Genomic DNA, 18736 nt, shown 5'->3' with positions numbered 1-18736 from the left:
CAGTGACATGTGTCCGCTGTGTGACTTTGGAAAGTCACTTCACTTCTTTGTGCCTCAGTTACCTCATCTGTAAAAATGGGGATTTTAAAAAAATGGTATTTGTTAAATGCTTACTCTCTGCCAGGCACTGAACTAAGCATTGGGGTAATAATAACGTTGGTATTTGTTAAGCGCTTATTACGTGCAGAGCACCGTTCTAAGCGCTGGGGTAGATACAGGGGAATGAGGTTGTCCCACGTGAGGCTCAGTCTTCACCCCCATTTTACAGATGAGGGAACTGAGGCACAGAGAAGTGAAGTGACTTGTCCACAGTCACACAGCTGACAAGGGGTAGAGTCGGGATAGATACAGGCTTATCAGGTTGAACACAATCCCTGTCCCACTTGGGGCTCACAGTTCAAGCCTCCATTATACAGATGAGGGAACTGAGGCACAGAAGTGAAATGACTTGCCCGAGGTCACCTAGCAGACTGGTGGGAGAGCTGGGATTGGAACCCAGGTCCTTCTGACTCCCAGGTCTGTGCTCTGTCCACTATACCACGCTGCTTTCCCAAGAGGGACATGGACTGTGTCCAATCTGATTAGCTTGTATCTGATAGCACTTCCAGTGACAACGTATGGATCCAAAAGCTGGACAGTGAAAAAGACAGGGTAGAAAGAACATGGATTCTTTAGAAATGTGGTGTTGGAGAAGGCTTTTACGAATACCATGGACTGCCTGAAAAACAAACAAATGGATTTTAGAGCAAATTAATCCAAAGTGGTCTTTGGAAGGCCAAATGACTCGACTTAGATTAGCATATTTTGGATACATAATCAGGACTTATTCTCTGGAGAAGACACTAATGCTTGGAAATGTCCAGGGAAAACGTGGAAGAGGCAGGCCGGCAGCTAGATGGAGATCCTAATAACGATGATGGAAGAATGTTAGAAAGGTTGCAGATTATGGCAGAGGAGAGGACGTTCTGGAGAAAGTGTATCCATGGAGCTGCTATGAATCGGAAACGACTCTATCGCACTTAATAAATAGCACTTAGTACGATGTCTGGCACATAGTAAGTGCTTTTCCACAAAAAATAAGAGAGAAAGCAAGAATGGTGTTAAATTGCCAGCTCATCTCCCCAACATATGCATTACTGGCCTCAGTGGAATGGCTTCCATTTCTTTTACTCTTGAGGCAAGAAAAGGAAGCTATTGGAATGAGGATTGATAGTATTGGAGCTTCTCTGGACAAAACTAACTTTACCATTGCCTATCAATTATTTTTTTTGGTAAAGCAGAGTCAAGCACTTGGGAAGGAAATATCCCTTAAGCCCACTCTATCTTATGCTACCAAAACAAAGGTCTCAATTTCCTTCTGTCAATACAATGTCACGCTTCCCTCTTCTTGCTTCAGTAGTAGATTTAGAGAGGAGTCATAAGTGGGGTATGTGTGAAGCACTTACTCTAGGTCAATGTACTGAGTGCTAGGGTAGAAATAGGACAATTTGGTAGGACCCAGTCCCTGCCCCACACGAAGCTCCTGGACTAAGTTGGGCAGAGAACAGCTCTGTCACCCCCTTTTTACAGATGAAGAATCAGAGGCACCAAAAAGTTAAGTGACTTGCCCGAGATCACACAGCAGGCAGGACATGAAGCCAGGGCCTCTGACTCCCAAACCTTTGCTCTTTCCTCTAGGTAAATATGTGCTCGCTTCCCCATAGCTGCTCTGCATTTATTCCTCCAAATGCACATTAACTCCCATTTCTTTGATATGCAAAAGCATTTATTGTTTATAACATAATATATTTTTATAATACATAATTCTGGAGAACATTCAAAACGAGAATATAAAATCACAGCAAAGAGTAAGGTACAGTTGACAAAGTTTAGTGTTTCCATAGAAGATAGTGCTTGAGCACTGAAGTAAGAGCACTCAGACGGTATTTAAAGTTAGTAAACCGATGCCTAATGAAAAGCACCTAATAGCTTTACTTTTGAGAATTGCCCAGCTAGGTGAACATTTTCTCTGACCAGTTGTTCTAAGTCAGACTTCTTCTATTCTGTTCAGTTAGGTCACAGACATATTTTGTCCAGAAAAACATTAATGCATAGCAGCTTTGTGAGAGTTACTTTAGATAAGAGTTCACAAATTACCTTTGTTCTTGGTTCAGAACCAGTAAGAACCAACCCACATGCCCACTTTGGAAGATTTCTAAGCTATTTGGCAAAACTGGGGTGGGATGGGGGGGGGGAGGGGGGAGATATGATTTCTAGGAAAATGTGCACCATACTGCATACGTAATAACTGAATACCTGTAAATCATGCATCAAGTGCTTGAACAGATTGATCTGAAAATTATGTAATATTTATCATGCAGTGTTTCTGAAGAGGCAGATTTAAGTCAAATGATTCCATTAAAACAAAACAAAAAGAGGCTTAGCACTCTTACTAGAAACTTGTGTAAAAGTCAGCTTCAGTACTGCTCTAGTCGAATGATCGGGACCAGCAGCAACAGCAGAAGCAGCGAGACTAGTAAGTAAGAACACGGAGGGCCACAATATTTTACCTTTCCTTAGCCATTCAACTCTTTGCACGCCAGACCGCCAAGTCAGTCTCTCAAAGGGAGAATCAAAACATCCTGAGGTCTCGTAGTTGCCTGCTTAACTACATTTCTACCTTCATATTTAGCATATCTAGCTCCAAAGAGCTGAGTCGCATCCCAGTGCATCTGAAGATGACCAAGGGGACAGTTTTGCACTCAGGGGGACATAAATACTGTATAGTGTAATAGATATTAGCACATACCTCTTCAGATTTTAAAGCATTAAAATGCAACCAGAAATTCCCAACTCCTGAAGTATAAAATATAAGCAAAGTGAATTTATAATGGCAGACGGACAAAGCATATCCCAAGAGCTCAAAGTTTCCCGACTGGCTTGTAGCAAGCATCCGGTTGCCAGAGACGAATGTCCACAAGGACCTGGTTGAGCTTCTGCATCCAGAGGTCCCGTTCTTCTTTAGTATCGGCCGATAACCAGTTCCTAGAACGAGAAGGTTATTATCATTATATTTGTATTTTAAGTGCTTACTCTGTGTCGAGCACTGTTTTAAGCGCTGGGGTAGATACCTGATTATCAGCTCTCACAGTCTCCATCCCGCAATCTAAGGCGGGATACATTAGAGGAAACCGGGGCACAGAGAATGAAGTGACTTGCCCCAGGTCACACAGCAGGCAAGTGGCAGGGTCAGGATTAGAAGCCAGGTCCTCTGACTCCCAAACCCGGTGCTCTTTCCAGTGCTTCCTGCCGCGGTTGGATTGATTTTCTTGTTCTCACACATTTGGGACCAAAAACTCTTACCCTCTCACCCCCTGCCCCACAGGGAAACCTGCCTGCTTTTCCTTTAACGGGCAGGCGATTTGACAAGTGACATCCATTTTTACCTTTACTCACTTTTAAAGTCCAGCACTTACAATAGTGCTTGACACCTAATAAAAGCTAAACAAATACCTTAATAAAAAAGCCCATCGAGGTCTGCAAAATACAGGTTTCCAAAGCCCCCTCTTTCTTCACCAAAATCACATCACTCAAGAACAAATTCACCCATCTCTCATTAATGAATGAGAAGGTAGTTGTTTTCCCACTGGAGACAGTAACGAAAATGTTACGTTGTCACATAAGGATATGACAGTCTGACCCATTCCAAAGCCCAAGTTACCCTACCCTTTTTACCGCTGTAAGGATGGAAAGTGACTGGTGTGGAACTTTATGATTAAATACATACTTTGTAACGCAAAGCGTGTCCCGGCATTGACTAACGAGAGTCTCTCTGTCGTCGTCTCTCTGTGGTCGGGCGGTGATTAATTCAAAAGTGTTGCGTCGCGCACAAAATTCTCTGTTGACTGGTTCTATCTGACGACTTGTACAGTTGGCTAAGTTCAGTCTCCCCATGGGGTTCTAGGAAGAAAACATACTTTGAGTGGAAATATTGGACCCGGTAGAAACTCCTCACCACTGGCTTTAAAGACTTCAGTCAATTTGCCCCCTCCTACCTCATCTCGCTACTCTCCTACTATGACCCAACCTGCACACTTTTCTCCTCTAATGCTAACCTTCTCACTGTACCTTGGTCTTGTCTCTCTTGCCGCTGACCTCTCGCCCATGTTCTACCTCTGGTCTGGAGCGCTTCTCTCCCACCATATAAAAAATAAAGAGGAAACTACTCCTCAGACAGGTGCCTTTAGGGCCAAACACTGGCTCGGAAAGATGAGTTGGGCTGCTGCGTGGAGGATTCCTCACTCATCTCTGTCGTTCACGAGGAGAAATTCCAACACGACATGCTACAAGCGTTCTCCCCTCCTGACAGTTGAGCACAGCCCCACTTATCCATCAGTTCCCCGAATGGCGTTATAATCTGATTCTTCTAGTCTATACACTGGGGAGTGACCAGCAAATCGGTTTTGCTACCTTTCGCTTTTCGTCATCCGGGTAGGTCCAGTAGGAGATAGAGTAGCCAGAAAGAACGCACCAACGTCGATGCCAGGCGCCAAAGCCGCTAACGTCTTCAAATATGGTCTGCAAAATGGAAATGGGAACCTTTACCCGGTAATGAGACCCAGGCAAGCACCACATTCGTAACAAGATGGTAAAGTCTGAGCACGGACTCCTCCGCAGGTCCCAGGATTGACAGGAGTCTCGTTCAGGCTCCTAGCCCAATTCTGACAGATTTGCCGGAAGCCAAGAACTAGATGAGCTTCTGGAAGTTTCTAATTTTGGCAGCAGTGGTTTGGCAATGGTTCACGCTTCCCAGGGCAATTTTTTGCTTACCTGCAGTTCAATTCACAAAGTCTAGCACTAGATACCAGGTCAATGCATTCCGCTACAGTTGGGAGCAGCGGCATATTCAAACACAAACCGGGTCAGTGGTCTGTCATTTGGTTTGAGAGGCAAGTTGGGAGAAAGAGGTGGAGAAGACTGGAGGCAGTCCTACTTGCTAGTCTTCCCAAAACTGGGTCTCTAGCTCTCTGTCCCAGCCAGTCTTTCTTCCATCTACTCTTGGACTGGACGGGCCCTGGGAGTCAGAGAGGCCCGGTGTCCCAATCCCGGCACAGCCACTTGCCCAGGGTCACTCGGCAGACAAGAAACATCACTTCTCTGGTCCTCATTTCCCTCCCCTGTCAAATGGGGATTAAGAGTGTGAGCCCCATGTGGGACAGGGACTGTCTCCAACCTGATTAATTCATATCTACCCCAGTGCTCAGAACAGTGATCGGCACATAGTAAGCACTTAATTATTATTAGGGAGGTGGGTGCGAGACGGTCCTGATGCTTATACAGAAATGGCCGATAGCCAATGTCCTTTCTGTGCCTCTAATAAGTGTGATGTTGAAACACAGGCTTAAGGAAATCATTTTAAAGGCAACGATATGTTTATATAAACCAAAGGATAGCTTCCATCAAGAAACAGATTCAGAACAGACTGAAACCTGCATTTTCATTTTCCATAATATTTACAGATTTTCCCGTTTCCTTTGATGCCGAAAGCATGGTAACCCTCAATCCCTGCTGCTTAAACCAATCCAGGATAAAAGAAAGGGAGAGAGAGAAAAGGTAAACCATTTCAGTCAGTAGTACTTATTGAGACATTAAGGTACATGAAGAGCCGTACTAAGGACTTGGGAGGGCCCAGCAGAATCAGCAGCCCTGTTCTCTGCTCTGAAGACATTTCAAGCACAAAATAGTTGCAGTGATGATAATAATGGTAAAGCACTTACTAAGCTGGATTTTTACAAGACAATTCAGACTGAACACAGTCCCTGTCCCTCTAAGCTCATTGTGGACAGGGAATGTGACTGTTATAGTATACTCTCCCAAGTTCTTAATACAGCACTCTGCACCCAGTAAGCGCTCAATAAATGGATTGACAGACTGCCCCAGTCTAACTAGGCAGAAAGAGGATTTAATCTTTATTTTCCAGAAGAGGAATCTGAAGCACAGGAGTGAAATGACTAGTCCAACGTCACAGGGCAGACAAGAGGCAGAGCCGGGATTAAGACCCAGGTCTTCTGACTCCAGGCTCATCCCGCTAGGCCACGCTGCTTCCCACTTATAATTTAATGTCAGGGACACGAGTAGATGAAAAGTTGTGTGGTGACTCAGCTCCCTCTTGTGTTCAATTACCGGGGCTTATCTGAGTAGCCACATTGGAGAACTGAATACTGTAATTAGGCTGTTCCTGAGCCAAAAAATTGGAGCGCCTCCTGTCAATGGTATTTATCGATCGCTTACGGAGGACATAGCATTGCACTAAGAGCTTCGGAACGAGAACGTTAATGCTGCCAGGATATAAAAATGCTTCTGAACATGAAATCCGGGGAGCCAAAATTCTATGTGTAAAGTACACAAACCAAAGGGAGTAAAGAGAAACTCGGTGATTTTTACCTACCAGAAAACCCCTTTCTTCAATATGTGAATTCACTTGGCATTTTAACTTTAAATAAATATGACCTTCCAAAGGAGACAAGAAAGGTACCTGTGAAAAACAAACAAAAAAGCAAGCAATATTTTTCAATTAAATTGAGAGGATTGTATAGTGTACCAATAACCCACACTAAAAGGGCCTTTGCCACGTATCAGCGTTAAGACAAAGAAGCAGAAAGACAGAGTTGAGATGAAATGCTTCAGAGATAGCTGGACATTTCCTATAGTGTTAGGAAGATCTATTTAGAGATCTGTTCCCTGTATTGATCTGTAGCCATCTAAACAGAGAAACCAGTCCACTCAAGAATTGGGGGGAAAAAAACAAAAACCCCTCCCAAAACACAACAAAAAACACCAGAATATCAAGAAGCAGACTCCAAATAAACAGTCCCCAAATAAGGCTACTTATTAGCACGGCAAGGAACTCATTACAGGAGTATAACTCTAGGAAGTGTCTGTTTCTTCTCGGTCTCCTCAAGTCCCCTTGCGTATGCGGATGGGATCTCACCGTCGGCATCTTCTTCAGACTCCCTTGGACAACTTCTCCACGTCTTTCCAGCCACTAAAAACGGTTCTCAAGTCCCTCAACTCTGGATCCCCTTCACCCGTTTTAAGATTTCATTACACCGCTCGGATTCCCTCCCGGCTCTCCTCGCCCTTGATGCGAAAGAACATCCACATCCTCAACCCCTTAGTGCCAACTCCGCAGGCTTTTCAGCATAACTCCCAGCCTCACATGGCTTAGTACAGTGCTCTGCACTTAGTAAGCGCTCAATAAATACTATTGAATGAATGGCCTCGGCAAGGCTAGAACTTGCACGCAGTGCTGAAGGCAAGCAGTGTAACCTAGCGGTAAGAACACAGACCTGGCAGTCAGAGGACCTGGGTTCTAAGCCGAGATCAGCCACGTCTGTTGCGGAACCGTAGACGAGTCACTTAACTTTGCAGTGCCTCGACTTCATCTTTCAACCGGGGATTACGACTGGGGGCCCCACATGGGACAGGGACCGTGTCCATTCTGATTATTTTCTATCTACCCAGTGTTTAGTACAGTTCCTGGCACACAGTAAGCCCTTAGATATAATTAAACAAAAGAAGCTCAAATTGGGGATTTCCTGACTGTAGCTCTTTGAGGTTCCCCCCATCTCTCCATTCAGTTCCCATGCTCCTCAGAGTCCCTTGCTCTCTTTTCACACCCACAATCCAAATGAAGAATTGAACGTTAGGACTCATTCATCGGTCCAACAAATTTATTGAGCGCTTACAGTGTGCAGAACACAATATTAAGCTCTGGGAGACTGCAATGAGTTGGTAGACACTACCCGTAAGGAGCTTCCAGTCAAAAGAGGGGAGAGACCAACGCTAAAATAAGTTACCAATCTGTACATAAGTGCTGTGGGACCGAGGTGCATATCGAGTGTTTAAAGGGTTTAACAGACCTGAGATGGAATTTACGCTCAAAAAGATCGTTAAAACTTTGGTTACCAAGGCTGGTCTCTGAAGTTGTAAAGGTGGCTTATCGCGTGGTAATCTGTTTTCATAGAGGCCATTGACCAGGTTGGCCTAAAAATGAGGGATGTGAGGAAGGGAGTCCTACAATTGAATTTGAACCCTCTGAAAGTTTGCTTTTGGGATCACATTACAACGCATTGGGAAGCAACTTGGCCCAGTGGACACAGCTTGGCCTGGGAGCCAGAGGATGTGAGTTCTAATCCCAGCTCCACCACTTGCCTGCTGTGTAACCTTGGACAAATCATTTCTCTGTGGCTCAGTTTCCTCACGTGCAAAATGGGGATTCAATTCCTGTCCTCCCTCCTACTTAGACTGTGAGCCCCATGGGAGTCACAGACAGTGTCCGACCCGAATAACTTGTATCTACTCCAGCGACTAGTACATTTGCCTTTCGGTACATAGTAAGCACTTAAATACCATAAAAATAATGCATCCATGAGCGACAGCTCCTGCTTTTTGGGATAATAATATAACAATGTTGATGATGATGATAATAATAATAATAACACTTGGCACACAGTGAGCACTTAAACACTGCACTAAGCACTGGAGTGTCATTATAAGATGGTCAAGTGGACAAAGTTCCTCTCCACATGGGGCTCACAGTTTGAGGAGGAAGTAGGAATTAATCCCCATTTTACAGATGAGGAAACTGAGGCTCATAGAAGTGAGGTGGCCAAGGTCATAGAGCAGACTAGGGGCAGGAATAGGATTAGAACCCAGAGCCTCTGCTCTTTTCACTAGGCCCCACTGCTTCGATAAAATAAGTTGGAGTCGAATTTCCCCTAGCAACTCTAGGGTGTGCGGCAATATTTCAGAAGATTTCCACCCTCCTCCTTTTCTTCTCTCATGCCAGTTCTACTTCCTGTGAGGGAGAAATGCTTTTCGTAGCCATCTTAAAGTTACAGCTTCCATTTTCGCTTCTTTCTGAAGGAAGCTAGAAGCAGCTTCATGTACTCCTCATGAAGATTTCACAAGGCACTCTGCCTCTATTTCCCAAAGGTGTAGCCCTTTGGTACACAGGAGAATTTACACACTTTTTCCATAGGCACTGCATGCTTCGGGGGATTTCTTTCCATGGATCTTCCCTAGCTGCTGTCCAGGGACTTTCACCCATTTTTATTGGATTAATTCTGTAGATTGGTTAGTGGGGTTTGATTTTGTTCCTTTTTACTGAACCAGGTACCTCAATGAGTTTTCTAATTCTAATAATTTCTAATTCTAACCCCCTTGGGCAAGTACTATGGAAGAGTGGAATTTTATAACTGGTAATACTTGCCCTTAGGGGTTCAGAGGTTGGAATTAAAGGGATACCGTGTCAAGGATAGAAGAGGGAAACCCAAATACCATACATGCAAGGAAAAAAAAAAAAGAGAATACAGCAAAATGCCCAGTTGTAAAAAAAAAAAACAACTGATTCGCAAAAATCTAGAAGAAGGGTAACTGATAAAAGTGTGGGATTATAGTCATTTAATCTTGCCTTGCTATTTCAAGAGAAGTTAGTGTCGGCAAAAGCAACATGCACCTGAGATAGGGATTTTGTATTGATCAGACTGATCAGTCACAAGCAAAGTAAAAATGGCAACCTTTTCCTGGAACATATAGCCCAGTAGCTGTCTTTCTTTAACATCATAATTTATCTATAAAAAAATAAATAAAAAAGCAATACCAGCATCATTGCAATTCAGTAAGTAGCTGGAAATTCATTAAAAGGCTAATTGGCAAAACATTTTAGAATCTTTCCTTCAGGTTGGTTATGCATTCCAAAACATGCACTCTTCACATCCCGGGGTAGAGAACTTTTGCCTTGACACTTTTCTACTTAGCTGCCTCATCTCAAAATTCCTTTGAAAATGTCATTTTCCATATGCTAATTTTCCCTTTGAAGGCCTTATCTTAGGACTCCTTTTAAGCCTTGTGCCTGAAGGTGAATAGTCCTTTATCGCTTTACATCTTGAGGGTTTCTTAAGTAATTACACCCAGAGATGAAATGCTCCAGAAGTCAGTTTGGGCACTACTTTCTCACCTTTTTCACAGAACACCACAGCCCAGGGACACCCCTGCTGGGAATGTGTCTAGAACTCGGTTGTAGCGTACTCTCTCAAGCGTTTAGTACAGTGCTGTGCACACAGAGCTCGATAAATACAGCTGACTGATTGATTGCTGGAGAGCATGACTTGAGCGTGATGCTGCCCTATGTTGGGGGAGAGGAGGGGAGGCAGAAGGGGTCCATTGCTGCGTGAAGGAGGTGTGAACATTTCAAGCATGTCGCCAGGAGGACGCAGTTCTCCAGAGTTCCGTTGCTGGGAAGGGTGGAATCTCCTAAGGGTCCAGGGTTTGGGGCTGCCCAGAATTTGAGAGATTTAAGGGTGGTACATCCACTTGTTAACCACAAACATTAGTATCATCAGGCCAGCAGGGCCCAGCAGAGCATTCGTTACCCACAGGCTTGCGGGGTAAAATACGAGTACAAAAACAAACAAAATAATCAGTGAAATAGAGAGCTGAAGAGAAATCACCATGATAGCAGTAGTTACTCCCAAGGCCAGAAATAGGACCCGGCTCACTTTAGAATGTGATATAACTTTAAGGGAGCTTTTCAAAACAGTCAAGGCAGAACTAATTTCAGATCAAAGCCTAAGAAAACAGGCCGGTGTGACCACGTAATTATTTTCCTATTTCCAGCCATCATTTTTAGAGTGACTGACAAATAACTCCCTTTTGGGAGGGTAATAAAGTAGAGTTCCAAATAGAACAGTCCATTATAAATGAATCTTGATTACCTTGTCCAAAACAAATTTAGTGTTCCCTATTGAAGACAGTGAGAGAGAATGAGATCCAACAAGGGTGAAGTTGCTGGTCCGAACTGCATTGAGGCCACCTGGACTGGCTACCACTGTAGTGAAGGGGAAAAAAATAAAAATAAATTGGATTCCAACAATTTGCACATATTCTTAAAAGCCAAAGATGCAACAATTTCCATTGACAGATCTTCTTCCTCCCCCATTTTTAATCTTCAGAACCCCACACTTTAATCATTGATATTTATTGAGTGCTTGCTGTGTGCAGAGCACTGTACTAAGCGCATGGGAGAGGACAACATAACGGAGTTGGTAGACATGTTCCCTGCCCACAGTGCGCTGACAGTCTAGAGGATGAAATTAAAGTTAAATGAAGGGGGAACTCATTTTTCAGGCACTTGGAGTGTTACATTTATGGTAGATACTTAGAGGGCAGGGGACTGGGGTGTCTAAAGATATGAATGATTCATTCAATCGTATTTATTGAGCGTTTACTGTGTGCAGAGAACACTGTACTAAGTGCATGGGATAGATGGTATTTGGATTTTAATTTTGGTTTAGGGCTAAAAAAGCAAAAGGGGAATTCAATGCCAAACCAAATATGTGAAGTCTGGGGCAGTGCCATTTCATTCATTCATTCAATGGCATTTATTGAGTGCTTACTGTGTGCAGAGCACTGTACTAAGCACTTGGAAAGTATAATTCAGCATTAGAGAGACACAATCCCTGTCCACAACGGGCTTACAGTCTAGAAGATTTTCCATTTTTTTTGTTTAGCCATTTTCTTCCTTGACTTGAAAAGGTTTACCTGGGGTATGAAGAGTGCTCTTCTATAAAAAAGAAGAAAAAAAAAAGCAGCAATTAATGTTGAGATGCACAAACAAGATCACATATTAGATGTCAAACAAGCTATTGTCTAAAAAGGGCTCAAAGCGCCACATTCTAGAATTACAAATTAGGCTGGAAATCTATGCTTGTGAGCACTCAGCACAAGTTAGAGCCAGCCCGAAGGGGATTATGAGGGCTAGCTGGGGGTCAAGCCAGTTAGCCAGTACTTCTTGATCCAATTTCTACCATCCTGCAATATGCCAACTGAAAGCAGACTACCATTAAAGCAGGACCTGATGGACTACTGGCAGGATGTGCCTGCCACACTATACCCCCCCACCCCAAAATGTTAAGGACAAACCAATTTCCCAAGCCAACTTCTCTCCTCAAATTGAGAAAAAAAAGAAGTTGCTTTCTCATCAGTTATCAATACTTACGGTTGTTATAGATGTCAAAAGACGCTTTGGAGTTATAGCCTAAAAGGAAAAAAATAAATAAAGAAATCACACACGAGAAGAAGGCTAGTGTACTTAATATTGAACATTCTGAATCACGTATTGATTCAAAGCAGTTCCAACTAAAACGATATTAGACAGGGATTTATTCATTCATTCAATAGTATTTATTGAGCGCTTACTATGTGCAGAGCACTGTACTAAGCGCTTGGAATGTACAAATCGGTAACAGATAGAGACAGTCCCCGCCCTTTGACCGGCTTACGGTCTAATCGGGGGAGACGGACAGACGAGAACAGTGGCAATAAATGAATGGAGGGGAAGAACATCTCATTAAAGCAATAGCAAATAAATAGAATCAGGGTGATGTACATCTCATTAACAAGATAAATAGGGATCATATCATAAGATTTAGATTCAGGCTTTTTACAGTCCTGGATCTTTCAATCCCCTCTCAGGGTTGCACCTGGAGAATTTCCAGTACTCTTCCAGTCTCAACTACAGGAGGGAGAGTGAAGCAAAGATGTCCCAGAGATATTAGGGAATACAGGACTGAAGGTTAGGAGGCAGCAGAAGCAGTGTGGTCTAGTGGAAAGAACACGGGCCTGGGTTCTAACCACAGCTCTGTCACTTGTCTGCTGTGTGACTTGGACAAATCATTTAACTTCTCGTGCCGCGGTTACCTCATCTGTAAAATGGGGATCAAGATGGAGACTCATGTGGGACATGAACTGAGTCCAAACTGATCAACTTTTATGTACCCCAGCTCTCCCTCTCCTACCTTACCTCCCTGATTTCCTAGTCCAGCCAGCACACTTCACTCCGCTAAAGCCAGCCTACTTTCTGTACCTCGAGCTCATCTATCTTGCTGCCAACCCCTTGCCCGCCTCCTATTTTGGCTTTGAACTCCCTCACCCTTCATATACAGACAGACCATCACCCTCCCCACCTTCAAAACCTTATTCAAGTCACATCTCCTCCAAGAGCCTTTCCCCACTTAAGCCATTTCTCCTACTCCCTAGTCCTTCTTTACCTATGTGCTTGACTCTGTACACTTTAAATACTTTAATAATAATATTGTTGGTATTTGTTAAGCACTTACTAAGTGCAGAGCACTGTTCTAAGCGCTGGGGTAGACACAGTGGAATCAGGTTGCCCCACGTGGGGCTCCCAATCTTAATCCCCATTTTACAGATAAGGTAACTGAGGCCCAGAGAAATGAAATAATAATAATAATGTTGGTATTTGTTAAGCGCTTACTATGTGCAGAGCACTGTTCTAAGCGCTGGGGTAGACACGAAGTTAAGTGACTTGCCCAAAGTCACACAGCTGACAAGTGGCAGAGCCGGGATTCGAACCCATGACCTCTGACTCCAAAGCCCGTGCTCTTTCCACTGAGCCATGCTGCTTCTCATATTCACCAACCTCAGCCCCACGGCAATTATGTACATAGTCGAATTTTAGTATGTGTCCCCCTTCTAGACTGTAAGCTCCTTGTGAGAGCAGGGATCTCTTTACCAACTCTATTGTACTTTCCCAAGCCCTTAGCAGAAGGCTTTGCACAGAGTAAGCACTCAATAAACACCACTGATCGACTGAAGTGCATTAAAGCTTTATGAGGTTAGAACTTAGAAGTGAAACCAGTTTTAGAGGCTTTTTCATTTCACACAACTTTGACCCAGTGTGATAGAATTTCAGAATTTTTCCCAGTGTGATTTCCAGGTTTTAGGTTAAGTCTTCCCTGCTATCATTTACTTGCCATTTGAAACAAGTATTGACTTAACACAGTTCTTGAATAAGACAGGGATATAACTATTGCGTTGGGGATGAACGTATGGTAATTGAAAATGCAATTACGGTACTTACTGGGGAGGAAGGAAAATAGAAGCAGGAAAGTGTGTTATTGCTGATGAAGGAGGTTGAAAGGAAATGCAGTCACTCCTTTAGTATAACTTGTTATTTTCATATCTATGCCTGATTAAAATTACTTCATACCCTAAAATACTTAACTGCTATCCTCATTTATTCCAAAGTGAGAGATTCAGGGGATGGGAGGGATTTAACTGCTTGTTATGTACCAATCACTGTACTAAGTGCTAGAGTAGATATAAAAGATAATCAGGTTGGATGCAGTACTTATCTTACATAGGGCTCTCAGTTTTAATCCCCGTTTTATAGATGAAGTAACCAACGCCCAGAGAAGTTTAGTGATTTGCTCAAGATCACACAGCAGACAAGTGGAGGAACCGGAATTAGAACTCAGGTCCTCCGACTCTCAGGCCTGGGCTCTTTCCTCTAGGCGAAGCTGCTCCTCTAAATTGGAGTACTTGAGCTAAATTTAATCTGGTCTCAGGATTTTAATCTGGTCTCAGGATCACCAATGTTTTAATGCTTCAGTCTTGTCAACGATGTATTTCTCATAAATAACACACTGTTGAACTATGGTTTTTCATTTTGGTTTCAGCATTTACAGGACTCTTTTGCCCTCACCTTAGATTTCAGAGTCTTTTTCTTCTTGTCAGGTCCTGAGTTCTCCCTCTTTTGCACCTACACACACAAATAGTATAATTTGTTTAAACTATAAATCTTTTAGGGGAAAAATGAGAAAGGGAGAGAGATACTAACCAAACTGTAAACTTCAATATTTATTTCAAAGTCATTGGATACATCTTCCCTGAAAGAGAAGAATATATTGTAAGATTGAAGCTAAAAGGAGGAGAAAAACAGAAACAGAAACCCCCAGAACACCATACAGTGACAACAGCAGCAAAAAAACCTCCCACCACCAACACAGCCAAAAATAAACGAACCATAAAAGAGCTCTTTGGGTTCACCAGAAACTTTTTTTTCCTAAAAATAAGTTACAAAACTGTAACCTCTTCTGAATGCAACTTTCTAACGGGGCTTTAATTCTTTGTTTCTAGTCCTACGTTGTAGAATAGTAAAATCAGCTTCCACTCGATATACCGTCAGGTGGTTCAGGTGAAAGAACAGCTTCAGTTAATGCATTTTCTTTGGCAAACACTCAAGGCCCTTGTCATCTGAGGAGGGAAAGCAGGGAGGCCAAGGCCACTGGTACCTGCCTTACATGAAGCCAAGAGGCAGCAGGCTAGTGGATAGAGCATGGACCTAGGAATCAGAAAGATCTGGTTTCCAGTCCTGGTTCCACCACCACTTGTCTGCTTTGTGACCTTGGGTAAATCATTTCACTTCTCTGGGCCTCAGTTCCCTCATCTCTAAAATGGGGACTAAGACTGAGCTCCATGTGGGGCAGGCACTGTGTCCAAACTGATTAACGTGCATCTACCAGAATGCTTAGTACAGTGCCTGGCACACAGTAAGCACTAAAATATCCCAAACAAAAAGATTGCGCCAATTTGGAGCAAGGATGATCTTGCTCGAAGAAATGATAAACCCAGGGATTCTTTCCTCGGAGCAATAACTGGAGAAGGGTTTTTTTTGCATTTACCTTATTTGCCTACATCTCCTCTCTCACCTTTATAATGTGGAACCCCTGTGGGTCATGTTGAAATCAGTATTCCTGTATTTCTCCAGGCGTCACACATTCTAAGTTATTATTACAATTAAAAATAGCTTCCTGTATAGTGATATTGATTCAATCATATTTATTGAGAGCTCACTGTGTGCAGAGTGCTTTACTAAGCCCTTCAAAAGTACAGTTCGATATATGATGAGGAATATAATCACCAATCATATTTGAGTGTTTACTGTGAGAAGAGCATGATACTAGGTTCCTGGGATAGTGCAGTATAATATAATTATATTATATTCTTATATTAGAGGTGGTAGACACAGTCCCTGCCCCCGAGAAGCTTACTGTCTATAGGGGGAGACAGACATTAATATGTATAAATTATGGATAAATACTTGAGGGTTGTGGGGCTGAGGGAAGGGTGAACAAAAAGGAGAAAATCCAAGTACAAGGGTGATGCTGAAGGGAATGGGAAAAGAGGAAAGAGAGCTTAGGGAAAGTCTTTTGGAGATGTGCCTTCAATCAATCGAGGGTATTTACTGAACACTACATGACAAACACTGTTCTAAGCACTTGGGAGAGTACAACAGAATCAGCAGACACGTTCCCTGCCCATAATGAAGTGGGGAGAGTAATTGTCTGTCAGATATGAAGAGGGAGAGTGTGGTCAAGGAATTGGTGGTGAGATCGACGATACCGAGGTCCAGTGACACGGTTGGCAATAGAGGAGTGAAATGTGTGGGCTGGGTTGTAGTAAGAGCAGTAAGGTGAGGTAGGAGGGAGCAAGGTGACACTTCCTTAAAGCCAATGGTAAGGAGTTTCTGTTTAATGTGGAGGTGGATGGGCAACTACTGACTGAACATTTCTGTAGAAAATTGATCCAGGTAGCAGAAAGAAGCATGGACTGGGGGCGGGGGAGAGAGAAGGTGGGAGATCAGCAAGAAGGCTGATACAGTAATCCAGGTGAAATAGGATAAGTGCTCAAATTAATGCGTTAGCAGTTTGGATGAAGAGGAAAGGGCAGATTTTAGTGAGTTTGTAAAGGTAAATTGACAGGATTTAGTGATTAACTGAACACATAGGTAGAAAGAGAAAGAGAGAGGATCAAGGAAAGCAGCATGGTCTAGTGGATAGAGCATGGGGTTGAGAGTCAGTAGGACCTGGGATCTAATCCTGGCTCCACCACGTATCTGCTGTGTGACCTTGGGCAATTCACTTAACTTCTCTGTGCCTCAGTTACCTCATCTGTAAAATGGGGATTAGAACTATGAGCCCCATGTATGACATGGAGTATGTCCAACCAATTAGCTTGTAATTACCCCAGCACTTAGTAACAACAACAGTGTTGATATTTGCTAAGCGCTTACTATGTGCTAAGCACTGTTCTAAAGGGTCTGGCAGATAGTAAGCGCTTAGATACTGTTAAAATCAAACAAAAAACCCTCACCAAGGTTAAGTGTTTGAGAGACAGGAAGGATGGTGGTGCCGTCCACAGTGATGGGAAAAAAAGAAAAATCAAGGGGAGGGCAAAATTTGGGTGTGAAGATGATAAGGAGTTCTGTTTGGGACATGTTAAGTTTGAGGAGTCAGCAGGACACCCAAGTCGAGACGTCTTGAAGGCAGGAGGAAATGCGAGACTGCGGAGAGGGAGAGATCAGGGCTGGAGATGGTGATTATGGAATCATCCACATAGAGGTAGCAGTTGAAACCATGGGAGCAAATGAGTTCTCCAAGGGAGTGGGTGGAGATGGAGAATAGAAGGGGACTCGGAATTGAACCTTGAGGGATCCCCACGGTTAGGGGATGAGAGGCGGAGGAGGAGCCCGTGAAGAAGACTGAGACCAAACGGCCAGAGAGATAAAAGAGGAGAACCAGGAGAGGACAGAGTCAGTGAAGTCAAGGTTGGATAACCTACCCAGGAGAAGGGGTGGTCGACAGTGTCAAAGGCAGCTGAGAGGTCAAGGAGGATTAGGATGGAGTAAAGGCTGTTGGATTTGGCAAAAAGGACATCATTGGTGACCTTTGAGAGGGCGGTTTCTGGGGAGTGAGGGAATAGAAGCCAGATTGAAGAGGGCCAAGGAGAGAACTGAAGGAGAGGAGCTTAAGGTAGAGGATGAAGAAGAAAACAACTCGCTCAAGAAGTTTGGAGAGGAATGGTTTGGAGGGAAACAACAGAAGGAAGCCATGGGGTTAAATGAGGGTATTTTAGGATAGGGGAGACACGGGCATGTTTGAAAGTAGTGGGGAAGGAGCCATTAGAGAGCAAAAAGATGGTGGTCAAGGAGCAAAGAAGGGAGGGGGCGAATGTTTCGATAAAGTGCAAAGAGGTAGGGTCAGTGATATTTGAGTGCTTACTGTGTGCAGAGCAGGGCACTAAGATGCTCCATTTCCCCTAGGTAGGGAGTAACTTAAATGTTTCTATCTTGAGAAATCTCTCCCGAGTTTGAAACTACATTTTACATGAAGTAAATTGCCATCATTCACATAAAGCATTGAGAAACATGTAACTTCAGAAATGTTTTCACTGTGTCAATTAAAATTAAGTGTGTGTGATAGGTCAGAACGGACAACTTCAAGGATTATCATATATTATAATTTATTTATAATAATGTCTGTTTCCCCCTCTAGACTAAGTTCCTTGTAGGCAGGGAACTTGTCTACCAACTCTGTTGTATTGTACTCTCTCAAATGCTTAATATAGTGCTCTGCACACAAGTAGTGCTTGATAATTAGCATCCATGACAACAATAAATGAGACCTGCAATATAGCCCAAAACAAAGTACTTTAAAACCAAATTTGGAAGATATAGGGAAAAAAAAAGTGGAGTTTTACTTACAGAGTAAATGTGGTAGTGAATGTAAGGGCATCTCCATTCAGGGAGTTTGAAGTGCTTACTAATGGTGTTGCTATCATGTTTTCTGCTCCAGCTTTGAGGATAATTAAGAAATAATAATTTGGTGCATCTGCAATGTAAGCAACACATACAGAATTAGAATATACCGAATCACGGCTGAAACTAATATATGGTACTTTATGAAATTTATAGCTATGTTTCCACAGACTTCCCCATGTGGCCTGAAAAAGATGAAAGATGTTGACAGCGGGCTTCAGAGTTCTTCACCATCTGACTCTTGCATAGGTGGTCTGCTCTCTGACTCCATCCAATCATGCAAGCTTGCTCATG

General features: G+C 43.2%; 1 protein-coding gene across 2 annotated transcripts in view; it reads right to left on the bottom strand.

Moving 5' to 3' along the window:
• Positions 1–1751: 1751 nt before the first annotated feature.
• The window catches only part of ANLN (anillin actin binding protein), a 47201-nt gene continuing 30216 nt past the window's right edge, over positions 1752–18736 (bottom strand). Inside the window, exons 15-25 of one of the 2 annotated variants that reach the window (XM_029049248.2) lie at positions 18389–18515; positions 14684–14732; positions 14549–14605; positions 12041–12079; positions 11584–11605; positions 10758–10870; positions 9561–9614; positions 6428–6514; positions 4450–4557; positions 3767–3939; positions 1752–3024 (exon numbers count right to left, since the gene is read on the bottom strand). In XM_029049248.2, the coding sequence (XP_028905081.1) occupies positions 2901–3024; positions 3767–3939; positions 4450–4557; positions 6428–6514; positions 9561–9614; positions 10758–10870; positions 11584–11605; positions 12041–12079; positions 14549–14605; positions 14684–14732; positions 18389–18515 (953 nt within the window). In that variant the 3' untranslated portion in view covers positions 1752–2900. The remainder of the gene's footprint in view (positions 3025–3766; positions 3940–4449; positions 4558–6427; positions 6515–9560; positions 9615–10757; positions 10871–11583; positions 11606–12040; positions 12080–14548; positions 14606–14683; positions 14733–18388; positions 18516–18736) is intronic. The other variant, XM_029049249.2, reaches the window with a different exon arrangement.

The sequence above is a fragment of the Ornithorhynchus anatinus genome, chromosome 21, assembly GCF_004115215.2.
Source record: "Ornithorhynchus anatinus isolate Pmale09 chromosome 21, mOrnAna1.pri.v4, whole genome shotgun sequence".
NCBI lineage: Eukaryota > Metazoa > Chordata > Mammalia > Monotremata > Ornithorhynchidae > Ornithorhynchus > Ornithorhynchus anatinus.
The sequence above is the reverse complement of the archived record's forward strand: the minus strand, read 5'-3'. Positions and strand labels throughout refer to the sequence as shown.